The sequence below is a fragment of the Glossina fuscipes genome, unplaced genomic scaffold (genome assembly GCF_014805625.2).
Source record: "Glossina fuscipes isolate IAEA_lab_2018 unplaced genomic scaffold, Yale_Gfus_2 1, whole genome shotgun sequence".
Taxonomy (NCBI): Eukaryota; Metazoa; Arthropoda; class Insecta; order Diptera; family Glossinidae; genus Glossina; species Glossina fuscipes.
Window position 1 is genome coordinate 26328801 of NW_023998415.1, and position 26313 is coordinate 26355113.

The 26313-nt window shown below is 32.7% G+C and overlaps 1 protein-coding gene across 3 annotated transcripts in view; it reads left to right on the forward strand.

Annotated features, from left to right (window-relative positions):
* The first annotated feature begins 19997 nt into the window (after positions 1-19997).
* LOC119645109 (galactosylgalactosylxylosylprotein 3-beta-glucuronosyltransferase P) overlaps positions 19998-26313 on the forward strand; it is an 11068-nt gene continuing 4752 nt past the window's right edge. For 2 of the 3 annotated variants that reach the window (XM_038045021.1, XM_038045022.1), the window contains exons 1-2: positions 19998-20215; positions 22937-23797. In XM_038045021.1, coding sequence (XP_037900949.1) covers positions 20093-20215; positions 22937-23797 — 984 coding nt within the window. In that variant the 5' untranslated portion in view covers positions 19998-20092. The remainder of the gene's footprint in view (positions 20216-22936; positions 23798-26313) is intronic. The other variant, XM_038045023.1, reaches the window with a different exon arrangement.

Sequence of the window (26313 nt, forward strand, 5' to 3'; positions counted from 1 at the left end):
TTCAGATTTAAGAAGAGAAAGAAAGAAAATTAAAGTAATAAATATGTTAAAATTTGTAACTGTTACTGTTGGTAATCTAATTTGCTTGCAAACCCTATTGCGATCCTTACCATTAACAGATGTGAGGTGAAGGTTACCGCAGATCATATTCTTTCGATTATGGCTTAATGAGGAGAGTACTTCACATCACTTGCTTTAAGATGATAAGTAAATATTTTTATTTGTGCAAGTGATTTGTGTGTGTGTGTGTGTGTCAACAATGTTAACTTGAATGATAGCTTTAAACACACAATAAATTGTCGATATAAGCCCGCTAAGCTCGTAACATATTAATTCAAAGAACACAAGCACATAGTAACTAAGGTTGAAATGTTCTTTAAATTTTAAAATTACTATTTAATTATAAATTACATTGCTTAAGTATCTATCTATCTGTATATTTGAGATTTAATTTAATTTGATTTTTAAAACATATAATACTATTAGCAAGAACAAGAAGAAACGTAAGACTGAGGTAAGGTTGAAGGTTTCGTTAAAAACATTTGAAACACCCAGAAGAATATCTCAGAGATTCGTCATACACACCCACACATATACATTTTCCATGTACCTATATATGCTTTTTATATCCACCACTTTAAGACTCAGTCTCCTTTTTTTCCATAATATATCTAACACTTGAAGGGAATATTTAGATTTAGACGCTATAACGTATATAATATAATCTTGATCAGCGTGAAATCCTGATTTGATTTAGCCATATCTGTCCGTCTGTATGGTGTGTGTTGTTGGCACTCTCCCGAAAATATCGACTTGAAATTTAATACAATCATAAGAAGTTTCTGCACTCAGGTTGGCCTTGAAAATGCGTTAAATTGGTTGGAGCAGAAACGCGCAGCGAATCATAAACTGAACGCAACTCAATTTTTTCTAAGAAAAATTTTTTTTGGATTTTTCCTCGTTATTCGGAAATTATGATATGGGTATCAAATAAACGAACTTGGGGACAAGAATGCGAAAAGCATAATGGTGGGTATGCGAGATTAGGCCCCGCCGAATATAACTTGCTTACTTGTTTCTTTTTGGGCCTTTCTTCGCTTTTTCCTCTGCCTAAACGTTTTGCGGTAAACGTTTTCGTGTTTGCCGATTTTGCCGAAAACCTTGGATCTTTATGCAGATACGTTGGTATTGAAAATGGATCGCATCGATCGAAGAACATGCTTACGGTATACAGCATAATATATAGTGAGAACAATTGTGTTTTTAAAAGCAAAAGAAATTGAGCTTGTTTTCCCATTACTTGCAATTAACGACGATAAAAGTTTCTCTCAACATATTCCATAGGTAATCTTCGAGTAGTTGCGAAAAAAGCTAAAAATAGTCGCCCACACGTCTGTACGTTTTTCGTTTCAAATTATTTGTCGATAAGAGTATTGAATGGGAAGTATTCGACCTCTGCTGAGTTCTATTGAATATTTGCGTTCCATACTAAAGAAAATACGTTTTAATGAAGCCTTGTCCAAGCGGCGAGAAGAGCATGAGAGGATCTTATATGTGAAATCTTTAACATTTACATAGTTTATAATGTATATGACAATGCTGTTTACACAAAAATATGTCATAACATACATACATATAAATTATTGTTAGAAGAGAACATAAACAAGGCATACAGTCTACGAAAGCACACACAACATAATAGAAACGAAGATGAACATTTTCAAAGTACCTGAACACTGACATAGTTATTGCATCTACAGATACAACAAATCAATACCTGTGTAATACAATATATGATGTATATGTAGGAAAGAGGGAAAAAGGAAAAACGTTGAATAAACAAATTAAAACGTTGTACTCGAGCCAGTCCTTGATTTTTAAATATCCAAAACCATTTCATTTATTTTCGCTTAAAATACCCATTAGATATATGTAATGTAATCGCGGCTGATTTTTATATGAAGGCAGGCATACTAACGTAGTTCAAATTTGGCATAATTAATTTTCTTGTCAAAGATTTGATTATGCTTTCCCTATTCTTATTATAAAACATTACACATTAGACTTTGGTTCGCTTTTCATAATAACCCGTATAACTCAAAAATTGAAATTTATATGACAACAACAACAACAAATTCAATCTGATGCATTTTTAAGTCAAACTACTATTATTAAGCAATTTTCATTCTGAAAAATTAAATTTTAAACTATACTGTCGTATAAAGATTTCCATTGCGCCGACACGGTTCTGTGAAAGAGGATTCAAAATACTGGCACCATTTGACCGAAATTTTTTTCATTAAAAATTGAGATCAAATTGCATGCGCACACATCAGATGGGCAAACGGGCGGAGAGGTTTATATGGATTTAGAAAATGATTTTCAAGGCGATCAGTATAATAAAAGATGGGCATGGTTCAAGAGCAAGAATGGCGATTATCATGTTAGTGTTCGATAGAGTTTACTTTCATCGCAGTTGTGCATGTCTGCTCACCAACTACTATCTGCCTGCTCGGTAAAGGACTAACACTTACTGATTTAGCACAACCACTAGGCTGCGGCGTAATCTCTTGTTTCTTTCCTGACTTCTTTCAGGGGATACCCTCTGAGCGGTTGGTATATATATACTAGGTATACATATATATATACTAGGTATATATATGCTATATAGGCTATACTAGGTATATATATATACATATATACTAGGTGTGCAAACGAATTCTTGCTGTATTTAAAATATATTTACTACAAAATTTAACTGTGGAACTATGCGGCATCATTATGTATGAGCTTTTGCCATTTATCGGACAGGTTGGGGATGTACTCGCGGTAGAAACTTCATGGTTCGAAGGTGAAATAATCGTCGACCCATTTTTGCATATCTTCAACTTTGCAAAGCTAAATGCTTTGCTTAATTTGACTGCATCCATCTATATCAGAAGGAAGCAGGTCTTGAGAATATAATGGGTGCGGTAAAATTTCCCGACCTAAACTGAAAATTAATTTCTGGCTTCTTTTTACTGGGGACGGACGGACATATGCGGATTTTCATCATTTTGAATACTAACATTTTTTGCCCGAAATCGCACAAATCACTTTACAGCCCTACCGGCTAAGCGATGCGAGAGTTTGCACTATTTATCCGAATCCTTTTCTTATATCGTCCCCAAGACTTCTACATAGTGTTGAGAAAGAACGAGTGACATAAGATGCTAACGTCTGCCAATTAGCAAAAAAAGCAGGTCTTTATAGCTTAATGTAATTGAAAATCCAGAAAAATGTATTTCAACTCTACAAGTGGCATCCGTCTGCCTAATTTCGTTATACACTGAACTGGCAGCTGCTGTTGATCTGAAATTTCATGAAAAATTTAAGCAGGCGTACAGGCGTACGTTTTATGAAGCAAGCAATTTTAGCCGTAGGAATTTATTTGTAGGCCTAACATATCATCATGAACTTAATATTTTTATATCAGAGCGAAAATATTGACATTACCTTACCACAAGTGTTGGGCAGGGTATAAAAACTTATCGTTTACAATGGCATTGTTGAAAAAATGATAATGAGTCGAGTCAAGCTTGATGAAATCGCACTTGACTTTGCTCTTTGCCGATAACGAATGGACGAAAAAGTCTCGATTCATCACGTTGCCAGATAATTGCAACAATATGTAAAACATATATATATATATATATATAAACTACTACTACTAAACTAACTATATTAGTGTAAAAGTATCCGTTTTATTATTGCATAAAACAAAAAAAAAAAGTAAAGAAAAATTACTGAACTTACTATCTGGCCATTCTCTGTCTATTATAAGAGAAATAAAATACGTATTTAGAGCAAATTGCAAAGCTTCATGAGCAGACACAAACAACACAATACGTTCATAGTACAAAAGACGGCATTAGCTGCAATTGCAAATATAATATCGTAACAATGCATAGATAGACAGATACGCAAGAGCAAATAGTTGTTGTTGCGAAATAAATATAACTCAACAATTAGGATATATAATGCAATTAGTATCGATTCCTTTACTTGAAGGGATTGCATGAACGCTTCGTTTTACTTATTCATTGAGTCTATTCACTTAACAGTTTATAGAGTCAGAATGCAAAATGTTTCTCAAAGTAACAATAATTAAATTTTTACATTATTAATTAATGCTCTAATAATAATAATAATAATAATAAATAAGTTGTAATTAATTTAATTTCTTTGTTGGTGCTGTAAGTGAATGGCAACATATTCTTGCTTAAAGCTTGTATCATAAATTCCGAGTGTAGATTACATGAGCCAATGATTTCCTCGTAATTTATCAAAAAAATCATCGCGAATTAATTCATCAAAAATAATTCGTCATAAGCTCTTGATGATGATGCTTTTATCAATAGGTTTGATTTATACTGCGATACATTCTTTCCATAAAATTTAATTTTCAATTTTTTTTTTTTTTTTTTTTCGGATTTTAGATTGAATTGAAAAATGGTGAAAGTGCCGTACCGGGAAGTTTACCGTCAATCAAGCTGTTTTTGTGGGCGATTCAACAACAATGAATCATGTACTGACGGAATAACGGACATGGCTTTATCGGCTTAAATTTTAAAAAACACTTTTCGATTTATGCACACCTGGGTGTTAGAAATCGTATAAGAAATGCAGTTTATTCATGTTCTCCTATAGAATGAGGATAAATTGCTTATTTCATTCATCAGTTGGCAGAAACTACTAAAACTCAGTAATTAATTGAATGGCATAAGTTTCGAAATGTTACTCAAAGCTCGGGCTTTGTCTCGGTCGTTTGAAAGCTCATCTCGAATACACTAAAAAATAGGATAGTTTTTCTAAATTTATTTGAAAGCAACAAGCAAGGCGGAAAGATTCCGGCCTTGTGGCACTCCTCCTTGGAGCATGTCGACTTGGAGCATTATGCGAAATTCAGCTTTCGCCGAAATAATGAATAACTCGATTTCTTGTACGCTGGACCATTAAGTCATCTATGAACAAACTTTTCCAAAAGGCATATTATCGTGCATTAGGTCATTTCTTGTCAGGTGGTCCGGTTGGCGATAATTTGCGAAACTGGTAAAATCACTCGTCTTCGCGCTATCAGTTGAACATTGGCTGTCTTCCTTCAGGCCTGCTGAGTAGATTGCGTAATCATTTGCGGAGGGCGGGGGTGTAGTACACTTCTTACAAACAATGGCGGAGATGCGGTCTGGCCCTGAAATTTTTGCGGGTCTTTAGAGTGGAAGGGGCATTTTAACCGACTCCCGTTCAAAGGAATAAACTAAGTTTGTCGGCCATGCTTTGACAATAAATCGCACTGCTTCTTGAAACAAGTTGTTAGCTCAATTGCATAATTACACAATCCGCAATAGCCGCCATGCTCCGATATCCGATATTTAATCTTTCTTCAAACCTTCTGCCATTAAAAGTTATATTTATTATGTTATTTAAGAGAGCTCAGTATATTTACTAATCTTTACGTGTCAGTTGGTTTTCTCATATTTTTGCATTATTGTCTGCACACATATGAACGTAAGTATGTGAGTTTTATTTCGAAATTAATACGAACATTACCGCAAAGCATCATAATGTTACTTGCATTATTGCCACTATATGCGGCGCCATAACATTTCTAACTGGAACTTATTTTGACAGTTTCACTTCAAAAATGTACTGCAACTTGAAAGGAAGAGACATAAAAATAGAAACCGAAACTTTGAAAACATCCTGTCCACAAAGTTACATGCATATTTATGTGTTTGGATATATAGCATAAGTAAACAACGCTATACGATAAACAATCAAGTCTGGCTTGTTTTTGTTTCTTCATGACAGTTTCGTTTTTTTTGTCGACTTTTTTATTCATTTAGGTTGACCGGTTGTGTGTATTGCTGCAGTTAAAGTTTTACTTTGCCATCAATTTTCGTACTTACGTACGTACGTATTTGTATGTGTGTGCGTGTGCGTGTGTATGTGTGTTTATACATACACAAATGTAATATTTTCACTTTCCTTTTGTCATTTAAGTGGCAGCAATAACAACAACAACAACAACAACAACAACAAAAAATGCAAAACAAGCCAAAAAGCCTTTTACGCCATAAGACGAATCATTGATATACATGGCCTTAGTGAAAATTCATTTAAATTATAAATAGCTTTGTTAAAAATGGGCGTGTTTTTTCATTGATTCTGATCTTTGAATACCATATAATTCCTTTGTAAGCGAAAGTCAGGTCGATTTATATCCACTCAGAATCCTATTCGGATTTAAAATATATATATATATATATATATATATATGTATATACCTTGCCAAGTTTCTGATGCGTATTTCTGGGCTTCGCAAACGTACGGCCCAATTAAGTATGCCATCATATCTCGATAAGAGAGCAACAACAATAATACGAAACAAGAAAAAAAAAAAAAAGGAAATAAATTACAAACAACCGTGAACTTCTGGCAATCGTCATAATTGGCAACAGTTCAGAAAGATTATAAAACATTTGCTTTAAATATTAGTAATAAACAAAAATAAGCAATAATACAGTCCCATCCTTATCCAAGTTCGGGCGTGGCTATCCAGTTATCCCCAACGAATACCATCAATAGGCTAAAGATTAAAGATGAAAAGTCTAGGCAGACAATAGAAAGTGACGGGAAAAAGATAAGGAATCCTGTAATCATTACCATTTAAACGGTAATATACATCCGTGTATATATATAAATAACATATGTACCATATACATCACCGTGAGAATAAAAATGCACAAATTTCTTAAGAAAGTGATAAAAAATGCAACAATTTTTACATCCCATCACCGAAGGATGTCAAAACGTCCGCAACACTCAGAAGGAAGCTTTAGATATCTAATAAGGTATATAAGGTATATATATATATACATATATATATATATATATTCATCACCAGCATCAAATTCTGAATCGATCCGTCTGTTCGCTGTATAATCTTTTTTCTAAATATTCTCCTGGACGCTAAAATGAAGCTGTCGATTTAAAATTTGGCAAAGACATTGGAAGTTCTTGCACGCAGGTTGGTATTGAAAATTAGCCAAATTGGTCGAACGACAAGCGCGCATCGCGTGAACTGAGAACAGCTTCGTTTTTCAAAACTAATAAAAAATTGTTTTTTTCCTCATTACTCATAAACTATTGCAGATAAATCTATGAACGACATTGTAGTGCCTGTATGAAAATAGGAAATATTGACTCGGTCTATCGAATATTATAATTTATCAAATTAAATTTTAATTTTTAATATTTTCATTACACGTAGAAACAAAGGAGCTTCAAAAATCTCATCAAGTATATATAAATTTTTGGCATATTTCAAATTCGGAATGAACTTGAAGCATGTCCATATCTTTGTTTGTCCGTCTATCAGCCTGGCTAACAGTCTCCATGCAAAACGAATTGAAAATGACCCGAACGGGTCAAAGGACCCGCCTAGAATGCTCCCACGCCTATGTAACAAAAACTGTGGACAATTTTGTTTTCCAAGTATTTTTGCTTGTTCCATGGTCATGTATATCGTACAAAATTTCCGGATTTTTATTCTGCAAATAGGAATATGCAACCATGCTCCCACAATATTATGGATTAAGAAAATTTAGTTCTTTTCTTTTTAGTTTTTTTGAATTGACCGAATATTTATTTGCTTACTTGCTTTAACTCATTCAATATCTTGCGCTGTAAACGAAATTCGATGTTACAACTTGGCGACTGACAACTTTCGAGCTTAGCTTGCTTCACATAGAAAGGTCTTGTCCAAGAATTTCATTAAAATATTTCAAAAATTGCGAGCTATAGCTTGAGAACATAAATACATGGACAGACATCGGACAGGCAGACGAGATTAGATCGATTAAGGAAATGATGATGAATCGATCGGTATTCGAATATCGGCATAAGAGATGGGTCTATTTTAAGCCCTTCTGTGTGTTGCATACTTAACATAACTTATACGCGACGTAGGATATAAATAGCACCTGATATCATTATATTATCCTTACGCAGCTTTTGAATACCTTGCAATAGTTCTGCCTGCCACCTCATCTAATTTTCCTAATTTATGTAGCTATGCGCATTTTCTTAAAAACTAAATCGCCACTGATATGGGCCTTGGCCGAAATATCTTTCTGTTCATCCGTCCAAAAAAAGTTTTCTTAACAATATAGTCCCATGTTAATATCAATTTCGGTGAACAGTCTAGTTCCAGGGAGCGAAAACGGGTCTCGCCTACCTCTGCGGCTTCGAGTTTTGTATCCTTCCGATGCAAGTTAATAGTAATTTGCCTTTTTCCCGAGTTGCAATCGTACAGTCTCTCCATTTTCGATAGCTCTTAACGAAACTCAGCCTCAGGAAATCAAATCTGAAGAATATCGAATTTAATAGTTTGTTTGTACGTTTATAAAAATTTGATTAGTAGTTAAAAGGATTCATATAATGGCTACTGGAAAGACGTGTATACCCACGGTAGGTAAAGCGATTCCGATAGAAGTGTAGGTAAAAGAGGATATCATAGCCCTTTCACATGGTGAACTTAAACGATGTTATTCATACATTATTGCGTGTTCTCATAGCGGGCCCAATTGACCAAATGCTACGACGACCAATTCTATGGAATTTATTAGATCAAAGTCTGTGACAAAATCTAAAACTAACAACAATTTTTAAGGATATAATGGATTGATATCACCTTGTGGGGCTACCTAAGGGGGGAAGAGTTTATGCTTGTACGCGCACACATCTTAAAACATTTCCACTTCCGATTTTTAAAATGATTGAGAATCGGAAAGTTGAAATTTATTAAAGACTTCACTGAGGAGCTGTAGCGGATTGGGCATCCGATAATCTAGACAGAGAATATGTTTGCGGATATACTTGAAAAGACTATCATCAGAAGCAGAATATATTGCCTCGAGATGGAAACGATTTGTTGGTTAATTTTCCTAAAAGCTGCATTTTGAAACCAGACTCCATTTCATTCACGTCTTCAAGCCGTTCACATAATTGAAACCAGCGTAATTTATATCACGAGGCACATAGTCGAATCAGTCGAAGCCGAAGCTTTCAATAAGTATTGCCTACGATCTAAAAGTGGTTGTAAAAATAGCGTCAAAGATATCAATATTTCAGGAAATGATAGCAAGTTTTATTCTAATTAAAGGCAAAGTTTTGCGAAATTAAAAACAAGTAAATAATAAGAAAGAAATAAAACTTAAAAATATCAAGAAAATTGAAAGTTTCAAGTTTGGAGTTTTCAAGTTTTGCATATTTAACGGACATCTGGTGTACCGTTATTTAGGTTCGAGGATGAACTATAACGCGATTTCGGCAGCCGTTCAATTCTTTCATATTATTTTCTAAGATTTCTATCAAGCTTTTCACTGATAATCGAGAATCTTGCCTGGAAAAGCTGTCCATTCTCCTGCGTCTGGAAGCCATTTCTTGTTCGGCCGTACTTGACACCAATATATCAGTCTGTTTCTTATTATTTATACTTTGAATCAAGCTTTTCACCGATAATCCAGAATCTTGCCTGGAAAAAGTGGCTAATTTGTGTGTAGAAGCCTCTTCTTGATTTATTGTACTTAAGATCGGTTTTTCAGTTTGTTCGTTATTTTTTATACCTTTAATTGAGCTTTTCACCGATAATCCAGAATCTTGCCTGGAACAGGTGGCTAATTTGTGTCTAGAAGCCATTTCTTGATTTATTGTACTTAAGATCGGTTTTTCAGTCTGTTTGTTTTTCTCTATACTTTGAATCAAGCTCTTCACCGATAATCCAGAATCTTGCCTGGAAAAGGTGGCTAATTGGTGTCTAGAAGCCATTTCTTGATTTACCGTACCTAAGACCGATTGTCGAGCTTCGTTTTGTTGTTGTTGTTGTTCGGTTAGTTTATCAATCCATTCTTCAAGAATACGAATCGTGTCCTTTTGGGCTTTATTATCCAATATAAGTTGAGCCCGCGCAGTTAGGGCTTCGGTCTTAAGATCTTCTATTTCAGTTTTAGACTTTTTAGTGACATTTGCTAATTCAGCTTTTAGATGGCGAACTTCGGCCTGGCTACGGGATAATTGTTCTTGTAGTCCAGCTAATTTCTCTTCTAAAGTGTCGTTCTCTTTGCGTGCCGCCTGTAAAAGCTGACAGAGATCTCTTTTATCCCCACGACCGAAATCTTGCTCTAGTTCTTCATTTTCCAGTAAAACCGATGAGCGATAAGTTTTGATACGTCGCTGGCATTTTTCGCCTACCGCTGCCAATATTTCCATTTCAAATGCGTCTTCGTTTTTTTTTTGTATTATTTTTCAAATATATAAAAATTGACAACAAATTTTCTCCACAAACTTTCTTAAATGAAAAATAAAATTCAATAATTGAAAACCGTTTTTGAAAAGTTTACGTTAAACTCTAAGATATGTCGTCAGCTACTTGGTTTTACAGACACTATTATAAGTTATGCCTTATTTGCCCATAGATGGCAAAACTGATAGCGAAAATATATGTTAATGTTGGCAACTTTCATTTTTTATATGAAGACAAGGAAGTCCCGAATGGAAGACTGACTATAAATAACTCAGCGAATTTTCGCTTGCTGGTTTGCTGAACAAAAGAAGAAGAAGAACAGAATAAGAAGAAGGAAGTGCCGAATAATGTACTTTAGAGAGCCAAAATTAAACCCGCTCTTTTCTTAGCAATAATATGGTTAGCGTGTGAGTGAGATAGAGTTTCTTCTTATGTAATTATACCCTGCACCCCACAAGTGGTGCAAGGCACACTAAATTAGTGCAGACATATGCAACGCGTAGAAAGCCTTAAGATAGACTCGCCTACCGACAAAGGTATACGAACTCTGCTATTAAATTGTGATATACTATAGCAAGTAACATTTTAAACCGTATTGACGAGAAGCGACCAAAATTACTAAAAATTTTAAAGGGGCAAACAAGTCAAATAGGGCAGAAAAGAGAACTGAAAATTTTTGAAAGAGAACAAAAGAAAAACTCAGTTTTTTTTTTTTTTTTGTTACTTATTCACGTACGTATGTACAGACGCTTTCGCAAAGTAAGTGGTAAGGTAAATAGAAAGCAATAAATTATACTAACAAATCCTGAAATAATCCTTATAAATGCTCACATTTGTAACCATACGAGAGCTTGTTGTTCCTGTATATTACTAAGTTTGGATTAACACTTAAAAACCTTTTAACCGCATTGGTAATGCAAACAAAGTGGGAGGTTTAGTCAGTCAGTCGACAACTATGTTATACATTACCCTACATGCATACACGGAGATGTGTGGTATTTGCAATAAAAAGCTGATTGTTAACGTTTGATAATGCAACAACAATATCCAATGTAAATTATATAAGCACACTAGCCAAAGATGATAGCAATTTTTTTTTTTTTTTTTTTTTTTTTTTTGTTCTTGACCGTAGCCGGGGTCAACTCTTAAGAGCCCACTTCAAATTATTATAGAGATAAATAAAAGCCACATATATATATATATATATATATATAGATATATATATCTTTTTCATTCCTTTTTGTCGTACACACGTACCTATGTATTTGAAGTTAATTTGTGTGTTTCTCGATTAGTTTCTCAATGGCCATTTGCATCGAATGCATGTGTATTTATTGTGCCATTAATATGCACTATGTTAAGTCTCAAAGGTGAATCAATTTGTCAGACCGTAATACAACAACAATTAAATAATATATTATTGTGTCGATTGCATGTACGCACTCCACCGCCGCCACACAAATTCAATCGTAAAATTTAGCGACAGTCATGTATCGGCTATTCGTGTTAATTGCACCTTCACGTAACGACACCGAATTGAATATGAAAAGAAATTATCGTTACAATGAAATCGCCTGCAAATATTCCCATATTATGGTCATCGCGTACACCCGCGCACACAAAAATCGACAAGGAGATTCGATAATTTGCGATAATTACCTGTTCATTTGCTTTCATTTCGTATAATAAACTTCAGCAATCTCTTTATTTCTCATTTACCTGCATTTACCTGCAATGCAATTCGTTGTTGTGAGGATCGACTCAAGTACAGACTTAATTCATTTATCCTAAATTAATGATTCTCGACCAAGAAACCAAGAAACCGTTAAACTATAATACAAGCAGTAGCACAGGCCTACTAAAAGGAAATATTTAATGACTTATCATCCGTTCATTAATAAACTATATACGCACATGTATTATTAAAGCACAATAAAGCAAACATGAAATCGCATTATATAATATTTAGGAGAGTGAGTAGTAGAGTTATTGTAAGCATCCCTTGTTTGGCATACCGAGATTCTTAGTTTTTCTTGGGTAATAATTTCACAATATTTTTTTGTACTGCATTTAGGTCGAAGTTATGTTAACATTTAGCTTTTTACTCGTTCGACTTATATAACATATGCAACATCTTGCAAATGGCTTTATTTTATTATAGTTACCATTGTAAGGTGCGCGTAGACTCATTTGTATGTAACAACCAAATGGAGGCTTCAGAGACCCTATAGGTATATATATTATTGATCAGCGTGAAATTCTCGATTTGTATGTCTATGTGTCTGTGTGGTTTGTGTTGTTGGCACTCTCCTGCTCGCAAAAATGAAGATATCAACTTCAAATATGTAACATTATGTGTAATTATCAGGCGACCGCTCCATTAGGTTAGTTCTCAAGAAGTTTTCTTTTAACAACTTGATCGCGTTAAAGTTTTCACATATGATCCGCAAATGCGAATAGAGCTCATTATTTTTATGACGTTCAGGTCAACTAAGGGCCAGACTGTCTTTTGAGCGTCTTTTTACGGGAACGTTGAAGTTAGTCGTCCCCGTCTAGAAGGATTACTGATATTATTTTTCTTTTCTTAAAGTTTTTTAGTGGGAACAAAAATAAAAAAAAACCTTTAAGCATCAAGCTTCTTTTTGCCAGAGACGATAGGTGAACATATACTATGGTATTATTATGCAGAACGCGTGTCTATGCTTAATCTGTATTAGCTTGACGCACTTAGCGGTCTCAGTGCATATCTATGCATCGTTAAGAAACGACAAACGCGAAAATGTCATACTTAACTGAATATAATTTCTTGACTGTTGTATATAGCGAGTAGTGAGTAGCGAGTAGTGAGTAGGCCATTATAACGTTTTTACGTTTCCATTCGAGTTTTGTTTATTATAATTAATTATTCCAAGAGGAGTGAAGTTTCCCATCACGAGTATAATAAATATTGATTTGTTTTGATTTTACATATTTACACATTATTTTGTTTGTTTGACACTTTATTTACTCAACTGAAACGATAAGTTTTGCCACAACTATCGCATTTTGAATAATTTACAAGCATTTGTTAAACATCGCTGCTGATGTTGTTGCTTTTTATTATTATATTGAAAAATGTTAATTAGCATTATAGGTTCTCAACTGCATACGTTTTAAAGATGTTTACTGAAGCAACTGATTCAATGCACACACACACACACACACTTTACCCTGCTACCGGCGAACTAATTAACATTAAACGGTTTATAATAATAAGAAAACATTTCACATGTATATAATGAAAAATATTGTATAAACATACATACCCATCGTTGGTTGGCTGTCTTATTTGCTTTTTAAGCATAAAAAGCAACATTGAATCGAATTTGATTTATTTATTTATATATATATATATATATATATATATATACATTTTTTATCTAAAATCATTTGGCAAATAATTGCTTAGGGATATATCATCTCAAACCGTTTATAAATTTTCTGCATTGTTTTAAGCAAAATTGTATATAAATTTCTTTTTATCTTGTCATTGTGCCTGAGTGAATATATGTGTATATATATATATATGTGTATATATATATATATATTTGTATTAGGTATGTGAACAGACTCCTATCCTATGGCTAAAGGAAAAAAGCATACATACCCTAACCGACATAATATTTAGTGCGGTGTAGTGTAGGTTGAAGAGTAGATTATGTCATTTATTTTGCTTTTCAGGCAACATTATTGTCAAAGTTTTTCCTGTATGCACGTAGTTTATATATATATATATATATATATATATATACACTTATCCTCATTGGCGCCATAACTCAGAACGCAACACTTAACATCCTGATGACTTATCCGTTTTTTCTTACACGAGATTGCATCATAAGCATATGTTTGTTTGCACATAAACGCGTTGCTTAGTATGGGGTGAAACGTTTCAATGTAGATGTTAATGTGTTTATGTGCCTAAAAGCATAACATATTCCTGTGTTGTTATATTTTTCATTATATACTTATATTGTTAGTGTCAACCTCAGCTCTGTGCTATATTTGTGTTTCTTTATTTTTGTGTGTGTATGTGTCTATATGTATATATGTATATATATGCACATTAATCCTATTTTCCACTTTATATTAGTATATATATATATATACATATAATATAAGTAAAATGTAAATTATTATTTATTTATAATAAACATCAATCAAGCATAGTTGTTGTATGACAAAACATTTCGAAGAAAGTAAATTCTGCTGATATTCAAACTAAAATTGAATTATACGCATATACATACATAACTTGAACTTAGCATACACACTTAGGAAACACTCGACTCAAACAAAAGGAATCAAATATCTACATATATATATATGTAGATATATATATATTTGGGTGAAATTGCCGCTGCTTTGCTTCCAATCACTAAATCAATTACCCAATAAGTAAGTTAAGGGTGTTAAGTGATTCTATCTAAACTAAATACATTTGTGGCATTCTCTCACTTCAAGGCGACAAGTGTTTTCTTTTCTTTTCTTAGTAGTTTTCTCATTTCTCTTTTATATATGCTTTTAATCGCTTCGCCAGCTTATTATTAGATATATGTATGTGAAATCTTTCTCTTTGATCATCGAAAAATTTTAAATCGAAATATAATATCGAAGCAATTGCAAATCTGCTTGTACTATGATATTGTATTGGTTTAGTGTTGATTGACCCGATCCGATAATTCCATCCTAACCGTATGAGGTTGTGAGTACATGAGCGGAATGCATCCAATCCAGAACGAGATGGGCTGGAAGTATCGCTTTTTGTGTGCCCATAAATTCAGAGACTTTTTTTTTTTTTGAATACACCTAAGTCTGTCTGTCCATGTGTTGTGTTCTAGCTATCGGCAAAAATTTACAAGATATTTTGACAAAATTTTAGATGCAGTGTGTGTGCTCTGCGTCGCAAAACTCGTTACACGAATAAAATTCGCGGCCAATTCAATGGAAAATGGTATTTTTTTTGCATACGAAGTCGATAGGGAATACTTTGATCGGATCGAAATCCGCCATATAAACGTTCTTACAACAAATAACTCCTTATATGGCGATAAAATCAAGTTTTTCATACTTTATGATGAAAATTAATCGAAAAGTATATATATTTTTCACAAATATGTGTTTATTGCCTTATATTAAGACCACATAGGTCTGTTTGCCGGCACTCTTTTTAAGATTATATAAAGTAAGCCTACAAGGATTAACTTATTGTTATTTTATGCTAACAAGAGGTGAGAACAGACAAAACTGAACCATGTCGGTTTCTATATTGGACCTTCTCTCATATAAGGACTCTAATAAAAATTTTGCTACTTTACGCTAAGAAATGTAAAATGAAATTTCCTCGTATGACGAATGATGAAAAGGCTAAAAGTGACGGACTGCTCCTATGGCTATGACATCTTAATTTGTCTCAGCTTAATCTGATCAAATTCAAAATTTGTTGTTAACATAAAGATGAAAACTTAAACTCATCAACGTTTTAATGCCATAGATTTTCACGATTTCCAGTGTAAAATTGATAAACAAGAAAGGACATGTTCCCTTATTTGAATCTTTTCTCTCCCGCAGAAGAGGACATAGTTTGCTTGTAAGTAAATTAAAGTAGTGGGAAACGTTCACGATGCATATGAACTAATAAAACCAGATTGTCTTTCGATTTATCTTAAGGATGCGTGCATTTGCAGGCAATAAGATCAATCTCACAAGAGCATGCTCTTCTGGTTGGGCCACGCAATAATTTAACAATGACCGAGCAAAGTAAATATCGATTAGTTGTGAAAAATATATCAAAAACTCAACAACAAATGTAAATTGCTCAAAAAGAGTCTTTATTTTTTAGTTTGGAACCTCTAGGGTATGGGGAAATAAGTGAATCATTAAATGAAATAAACTTCTTCTTTCAAATATCTAACTATTTCGTAATATAAGTACCTGCGAGAAAGTTAAAGTGTAATAATCAATCTGTTGATTTCTAACTTCTCTAATAATTGGTATCTCCAAATAAAAACCACTTAATGTAGAGTCATTGAGATGAGCATCAATTAGATATAGAGCTGGAAGTGATTCGATAGCTTTCAGCTCTCAGCTTCTAAAACGGAAATAAAAAATTGGGGGAGAAGTTTTTGTTCATTGACTATATGCATTCTTGCGGTTTCCTCTGTAATAAGCAGAAGACGTGTTTTCGAACCAGGCATCGCCGAGGAAAGGGAATAAAAATTAATATTTGAACCCGAAGGAATAGGTTTATGATATGCAGAGTTTATGATATGCATATAACATCCAGGAGGAAGCTCCAAATATCCTCTAAAGTGTATATATTCTTGATCAGCGTGAAATTCTCAGTTGACTGTCCGTCTGTCTGTTCGTCTCTGTGGTGTGTGTTGTTGGCACTCTTCTAGTCGCAAAAATAAGGGTATCGTTTTCAAATTTAGTACAAACATTGGAAATTTCTGCACGCAAGTCAATATTTAAAATGGACTAAATTGGTCAAAGCAGAAGCGCGCAGTCGGTTGTAACCTGAACGAAACTTGGTTTTTTTTTAAAAAAAAGTTTTGGCTTTTTACTCGTTACTCGGAAATTATTAAAGTTAGAAAGCTGAAATTTTCCACACTTGACTCATTACATCCAAAAATGGAAACAATCGACCATGCCCACACAAACTTACAAGTAATTAAATGTTATTCTTTTCAGTTTTTTGAGATTTTATGCTTATTTACCTTAAGGCAAACAAGACAGAATTTTTAAAACTATTTTATACACTCCTCAAATGAAGATAGATGTATGATCTGTATAAAAATGGGTTAAGTCTAACATTAATATTAGTTTGGGGAAAAAGAAATCCATTATTTTTTCGGTAGATGGCTGCACTGATAGATTTCTCGTAAAGTATCGATCAAACAATTTCAGAAGCACCTCAAACGACCAGGAAGGTTTTGCTATGCATTTGGTGGGACTGGAAGGAGATTATTTATTATGAGTTGCTTCCATATGGCCAAACGATAAATTCTGATCTCTACTGTCAACAACTAGACCGTTTGAAGATAGCGATTGATCAGAAACGGCCAGAATTGGCCAACAGGAGAGGTGTCGTGTTCCACCAGGACAACGCTAGGCCACACACATCTACAGTGACTCGCCAGAAACTTCGGGAGCTTGGTTGGGAAGTTTTAATGCATCCGCCATACAGTCCGGACTTGGCACCAAGCGATTATCATCTTTTTCCTGCATTGCAAAATTTCTTTAATGATAAAAAATTGGAATCTAGGGAGGATTGTGAAAATCGACTACTAAAGTTTTTTGCAAATAGAGACCAGGACTTCTATGAGAGAGGCATTTTGAAGTTATCTTTAAAATGGCAACAAATCGTGCAACAAAACGGTGCATATTTGACCCAAATCGGACAATCCGAAGCATGTTAAATAAAGTCCTGAAGTTCATATAAAAATAATGGATTTCTTTTTCCCCCAAACTAATATAATAGAGACCGCGACCTGGTGTATCAAATGAAAGAACTTGGAGAGCAAAATGCGAAAGACATAGTGATGGGTGTGCGAGATAAGGTCTCAGCTTTTCTTGTTTTTTACTTTATTTTCCTTACTAACATATATACTGAGTAGATCAATTTTCAAAAATGTAAGTATTATCTGCCCACGAAAGGAAGTTGGATAGTTGAAAATTCATCATCAAAAAAATGGAAAATATATGTATAATATATGTATATGTATATATATGTATATATACATTTTTGTATATATATTTTATCAGCTGCAGAACAACTTATTCAAGATATCGACATTAAATTCAACCAAAAAAATACTTATAAGGATGCGGCATAACGGTCTATGCAAAAATTACATATAATGGTTGAATAAAATTCTGACCCAAGTGAACACAAATATTTTGTTCTTACCAACTTGTTGTTATTAAGGTTAAATATTCGATTCGATTGCAATTCTATTGAGTTTTCGATGTAAAAGACAAGATTTTTATTTACAGCTGCTTGAGATGCAATTAATTTGTTTTCAATTAATACATTTCCATTTTATTTTTAATTTTTTTTTTTTTCTTTTCTTTTGCTTTTGTCTTCAAACAAAGGTTAAATACTGTCTGTGTTTTCGTGTAATGTTTTATGCCTTATTTTTTTTTTTTTTTTTTTTTTTTTTGCGTTACATGCATATACATGCGTGTACATATGTAAATAGGGTGTGTGCGTGTGAATCTACAATTTCTAATAAACCCCATAAAGCAATGCGAGTATATGCAGCAATAGTGTGGTCACATATATATATATATATATATATATATATATATATATATATATCTTATATATGTGTGTGTATGCGTGGGTCTAAATAAGCTTTTTACGTGAATACGTGAATATGTGTACATAGAAGGTTGTGTGTATAGTGTATGTAAATGGGTTAAATGCTTACACTGAATATATCCAGTATCCTGAACATATATACAAACATAGAGACATATTACACACAATTATTCTTACACAGTTAACAATAGGCCTCCATATGAATTGCATTTTCATTTTGAATGTCATAAAACTCTGGAGAAATTGTGCTGTAGTTATTGTTTGTTGTATGGTTGAGTGTCTAATACACATACATATATACATATATTCAGATTTATGAAAATGTTCACTTGCATAGATCAAACAGAGAAAGTGCTATTCGCACGTATAGCATATAAAGTCAAATGGAAAATTTTATTTAATACCAACCTTATTCCGTCTGTGACCAACGGAGCGTATGAATGTCAAACGAAGTTATTTATATTTCTTGTGGAGGGATAAAAACAACTCGGAAACCACAATTTCCAGTTATTTAATTTTCAAAATTCAATTTCATATATATATATATATATATATATATATATATATATATATATATATATACATATATATATTTTTGTTTCCTTTTGGTATTTCTATCTCTCTTTCTCTTTGTATATTTCATTTTAAAGCAATGCCAGCATTAATTTTTGGATTACAGCAGTATATAATTGAAGATTTTGAAATGCTAATAACAACAAAAAGCTTAAAGAGACTTAAGGTAAATATTTTGCTAACGTTATATATGTACATCTATTAAGTAAATAATGTAATAAATTTTTTGCAACACTTTTTTCAGCTGTTAGAATAACAAAATATTTCAAAAAACGAGCTGCGTTGTCAAATAAGTAGAGTGAAGAACACTAAAAAATCATAATAAATCCTTTTAAGTAAAGAAGTAGCTTTAAATATTTTTAATTTCACTGCAACTTGTTTACTAACTTGCTCGCGTTTCAACCCGTGATAGAGCGAAAAACTGTAAATAGAATATAAATAAAGTCAGCCAAAATATTTTCAAAATCGAAAATAACCAACATAAGCAACAACATTGAATTGCATACTAACATTATACAAACATACACACATACAGACACACACACACACACACATACACACACACAACACACATAAACACATTTAAAAACGCATAAACATACAACAAGACAAATAGACACAACACTACATTCCATCTTTAATTCCTTTGTAAAATCTAAAAAAAGAAGAAGAAGAAGAAGAAGAAGAAGAAATTCCCCAAAAAAAATTGAAGAGAAACAAAAATCATATAAATATAAAAACGTGAATTTCCACTACACTAAAAAAAAACACAAAAAAAAAAGAAGGGAAATCACATAAAACGGACAAACATGGCGTTGGGAAAATCCATTAAAATGTACCTGACTATCTTCGTAGCCACCACATGCATATACATGGTACTGTATCAGTATCACATATCACGACAACCATTACCATCACCCGACATCACAAAGGTAAGTACATAAGAGTTTCTTTTCTTTTCTGATTATTTTTTACATCTGTCTCGGTATTCATAAATGTATATGCGTAAGCAAAAGTTTCTTAATTTCATTTAAAGATGAATTTTATTTAATTAACATTTCCCCTTTTTCAAACTAAAGTTATATTCACACAATTCGATTACAAAACTATTTCATATGCATTTGACTGACATATATTAAGCGTTTGCCTCTTTATTTAGAAACGAATTAGAGAGTATTTCAAATTTCAATTTACATGATATACGACTTGTGTTCAAAAATAAATAAGAAAATTATATTCGGTCCGGCAACCGAATCTTTTATACCCATCGCTGTTAAACGACAAAAAAGACAAAACATAAAAATCTTAATTCTGCTCGTTATCAAGTATTGGGAAAAAAAGTTAAACCATCATACACTATATTACTGAGTAGGCGTGGCCAACTGTTTCAATTGCTTTCAAATTTTTGTAAATTTATCTGCTATTGTTTATGAGTAATGTGAAAAAAAGATTTTTTTCACATTCTTTTAAAAAACAAAGGTTCTCTCACTCTACGTAACACCATAGACGTTTTCAACACCACCCTCCGCGCAATAACTTCCAATATTTCAGTCAAATTTGAGGTTAATAGTTTGACTTTTGCGGCCAAAGGACCGTTTACAAGAAACATTATATTGACGGATAGACGGGCATGCTTGTGATGCCGATCAAGAATATATATGTTCTCTGGGATCTCTGACAGAATGAATGTAGCCCTCATCCTTCGGTAATGGGTATAAAAAAGGTGACTTTTTATTTCTCTCGAAAAATATTTATGTATTCATCAACATCTGTTTCGTACCCTTCACAGTAACCTGATTTAGATATAATACACTTCCGCCAATGCTTTTTCCAATTCTTGAAGCACTTCTGATATTCGCGAAGCGGCCTCGGGGCAAAACTTTGCCTTTTCTTTCATAGCGAAAAAGTCGCATAGCACCAAGTCCGTTGAATACGATGGCTGAGCCTGAGCATGATCACGGTGCGGTTTTTGGGTAAAAAATTACGAACAAGCAATGAGAAGCAATTTATCAATTCCGGAACAAACTTCGCATCGATATGCCGATGTCCTCTTCTGCCGTATGTGCGTTGAAAAGTCACCTTTTTTTTTGAACACACTTCGCATAGTCAAATTTCTTGCGGATCAATTCGGATTTTTGCACTGTGACGACAACATGATTATCAATCTTAATTTGTTCGAGGTCGAGATCGAAATCGAAATCGAGGTATTTCCAGAGAAAAATTTTAATTTTAAATTTAAAAATAAAAAAAAAAAAAATCTAAAGCATGCCGATGCTTATATTGACGCCATGAAGCGCTTTAGGTAAACGCTAAATAATAAATGTAATTGACTTCAATGCTTTTCAGACAGTAAGGGAAATAATTCTCTATTGTGGTGTTATGGCGATTTCTTGAAATATAAAATACCTAAGCAAACTATTGTGCACTTAATGGCACTTACGTTATCGTAGGGAGATACGTAAATAAATATTGCAAATCTATTTTCCTAATTATGAACTTGGTAACAGATTGATGGAAAGTAGCTCACGCTTCGGCTTTAATAAATATTTTACGGTATTGTCGATCCATTTTCTAATATATATATATATATATATTTATATATATTTATATATATATATATATATATATTTATATATATATATATATATATATATATATATATATACACACATATATATACATTTTTGTAGATTTTCTGTTGTTTTAGTCAGTTGTGAAAAACCGCATATTTATGCCGAAATTCTTTCAATTTTTTCAATGACATGTCTCCGCCCACCATGTCTTCCTAACCTTTTATGTGCATTCATATTCTTTAATTAAATGATTGAAACACGGACGATGGACAATTAAAGTATCGAGCATATATGTACAAAAACCAAACAAAAACTATCCATCTTTTATCCTTGGATTGTGGCATATTATCCTTCAGCGATAGAATGGAAATGAAGAAAACTTTTGTGTACAATTGTTATTAAAGCACTTCTTTGCATTTCTTTGTCCCCTTTTCTTTTCTTTGTTTTTTTTTTTTTTTGTTTTTGTCACATTTCCAATCTTCGTTTCGCATATTCGTCCTAATGTTAATAGAAATGCGGAGAGATCCACAGATTTTCAGATTGGACAGTAAAACACTTTTAAAAGTTAAAATCAGCACGAGTTTCATTCTAAAAATAACTGTCCGCACAAAACTCTCAAAGCGCCCTCACCCCCCTCCCCTGCTGCTCCACCGTACATGTCCTGCCGACACCCCTTTCATATATTCATTTTCAAATTCAATCATGTATTTATGGTTTTTATTTTATTTATCATTCAATCAAGGTGACCCTCAGCATGCAAAATAAATTTAATAAAAATTATGACTTGAGGCCCTCACCCTGAATATATTTCATTATATATATATATATATATATATTTATATATATATTTATACATTTCTATAATTATATTAAAGAAGTGATTCTTTCAATTTTTTTTCTCTTTTTCTCTCTTCTCTTTTATTCTTCTCTAATCCGCTCATTTTGTGTTTCTTTTTTTTTTTTTTTTTTTTTTTTTTTTTTTTTTTTTAATTTATTTTTTACCATAAATTTTTTATTTTAAATTTTTTTTTATTAATTTTTTTACAATTGCTAACGAATATTTAACGACATTTTAAACAGCATAAAAGCACCAATGAGTGGAATGGTAGTTATATAACTGCAAAATCATTAATTTCGACTAAAAAGACAAATGCAAATGGATCATTGTCAACATCTACATCATCACCACCGATCTCATTACCAACAGCAACCTCATCATCCTTAATATTATCATTGCCGAGTAGAACAGTGAAGTTATTTAAAAAAATGCATATGTATTTCTGGTCACCAATGTCATTATTAACCTCATCATCATCATCATCATCATCATCATCATCATCATCGTCCTCACCATCGTCGTCGTCATCGTCATCGTCATCGTCATCATCATTGTCATCGTCGCAATCGTCGCCATCTACAGCATCGTTAAAGGGTAGCAAACCCTCGGCGGCCAATAGCGCTGCGTTCGGTCATGATAATAATTTACAAACTTCAATTCAAGCAACGTCGTCACAGCTGCCGTTGACAGGCGATTTAAATAATTCTCTTATAAACACTTCGGCTTCAACGGAGTCTTTGATATCAACAATTTCTATAATACCCACAATCACCACAAGGGCTACTTTAACAGCTACCAAAATAACAACGGCCAGAACAACAATCACACCTAGCCGTAGCCAGAATAATTTAACAACAAACTTAAATACGTTATTAGCTGTAGATATAAAACAGAATGCCAGCAATATTACAAATACAACAAAATCATCATCATCATCAACAACAACAAGAACAACAAGAACAACAACAATAAGAACAATAAGCAATAAAAATATAACAAATTTTACTCCATTAAAACAACAACAACAACAACAACAACAACAGCAACAACAAAATACAACTTCATTTAACACGGACAGTCGCAAACAGAACAAATCAGTGCCAGTAAATATTAACGAAAAAATAATAACAATAATAATAATAAATAAATAAATAAATTAAACATTTAAGCGTAATTTTATAAATTCTTCATTGAACAAAAAAAAAAAAACTAATCTAATGTTAAGGCTTGAGTTTTAATTTTTTCTGTTCAATTTTTCCTATATGTGCAGATATGTTTGCGTGTATATGTATGTGTACGTGTAAGTGTATCTAATATATATATATATATATATATAATATATATAATATATATATATGCATATTCAACTCTTTCCGTTTCATCATAATTTTTTTTTTTTTCTTTGACCTCAAAACGAAATCTTGAAATTTTCACTTAGAAGCAAACAAACGCAAACAAAAAACTAGTTTGCATATCTGAATTTGGGTCAATTTTATTTAAGTTTATTTTCATTTCTTTTTATTTTCTCTGTTCGTATTATGCTCATCTTAAAACATCAACTATGCACAACGGCAACAACAAAAGCAACAATAACAAGAGCGGTGTATAGATGCATAAATGAAATTACCTACCGTTTGGAATTGACTCCTTTACTTATTCAGCATTCATCGCTTGCACTTACACGCTTACGCTTGCCTGTACATGCAAGTATGTACGAATGAATGTGTTGTGCTCGTAACTTGTATTGATTGCCTACCATCGCAGCACCGTGCTTAAAATTCAAATAAGAAAAAGAAAAAAAAAAAAAAAATGAAAGAAAAGAAAAAAAAAACAAACTGAATTTAATTCAACTCTGATTTTTTATTTTTTTTTTTTATTTTTCATCTTTTTGACAATTTTTTGCATGCGTCTAATTTGAAAATTGCGTACTCATCTATCCAACACTATTCAGCGTTAGCATCATTACGTTCATTATCATCATCACCATCACCGCCATTATGATCATAATCATCATTATCATCATCATCATTATTAGTATTGTTATTATTGTAGTTTATAGCCATACCGTCGTCGTCGTCGTCGTTGTCGTCGTTGTTGTATTCATTATCGTAATGCTTGACAACATCAGCACAACGACAACGACAATCAATTGCATGCGAATAAAATGCATCACAAACGCGTTCTAATTTTTTTCTTTATTTTCTCATTTTTTTTTTTTTTTTTTTTTATTGTGTACTAATCTATTTTATTTATACAATTATTTGTAAAATAATTTTTTCGTTTGTTATTATAAATGCTCTTGTGATTCGTTCGTTTTTCCCAAGCATGTTATCAAAGTCAACAACAATATCAACAACATCAACAGCAAAAACAACAACAACAACAACAAACAGCAGCGACATGAAATGTTTGTTTACATTATTACAAATTTTACTCGTGCGCTTGTGTGTTTGTGTGGTGTTTATGTACGCGCTTTATAATGGCCCTAAAATTTTTTCGATTTTCAAACCATTTTATGGCTGGGGTTATATTAGATTTATTCTTCCGTTTGTAATATCAAAAGATATGCATCAGGAACCCCTTCCAAATATAATTTTTATAATTTTAAGATAAACAACAACACCCATCCATAGCAGCTCTATTAGTCTGATGTTTGAAGAGATGACACTTGCAAGTGCATCTAAAAGAGAAAAAAGAAGAAGAAAAAAAGAGATAATCGACTTTAACACCCATCCACACTTAATAAAAATCTAATCCAAGGGAAATATTTTTCCCGACCAATAAAAATACGAGCGTATAAACAATTCAAATCGAGAATCTTGAACGGCCATATATAATAATAATAATAAATAATATTTTGGCCATTATATTATAACATGTTGGTTCGATGTGAGGGATTTGAGATATTCGCTCTAAGGCGAATATTTGCTATAATTACGTTTATTGTATTCATATCACATCTAAAAGATAATAATTAAATATAATTACATTTTTCAACCTAGATATGCATGCATGTATTTCTTTGCAAGTGTTTCTATCTATATATATATATATATTTAGATTACGTATGTTATCCATCTATTATTTTTTTGTAATTTTGCAGTGCGCTCGAATTTATCAAATTTTCAAGAACATATCAAAACACTCGTTGAACACCTTCAGCGTTAATAACAGTAATAATAATAATAATAATAATAATAATGATAACGATAATGCTAATAACAATAATCTGAATGTAGCAAAAAAAGGTATTACGTTACGTATATTAAATGTAGGTCGAAATAATGTTAAGAGGAATTCTAATAAAGAATGCACCCAAGATAATGAGAGGAATTCGTTCAGAAATATGAATAAATCAAAAAAACTCGAAAGAAACAAGTATAGACATGGGCATCGATATGGACATAGGGATAGAAATAGGAATAGACGCAGGTGCAGACAGGTGTAGCCGCAGGGATAAACATAGACATAGGCTTAGGCATAGGTGTATAGGCGTAGACACGGACATAGGTGTGTACATAGGGATAGACATGGGAACGGACACAGGTATAGACAAAAGTACAAAGGCCGGAGAGAGAGAGAGAGAGAGAGAGAGAGAGAGAGAGAGAGAGAGAGAGAG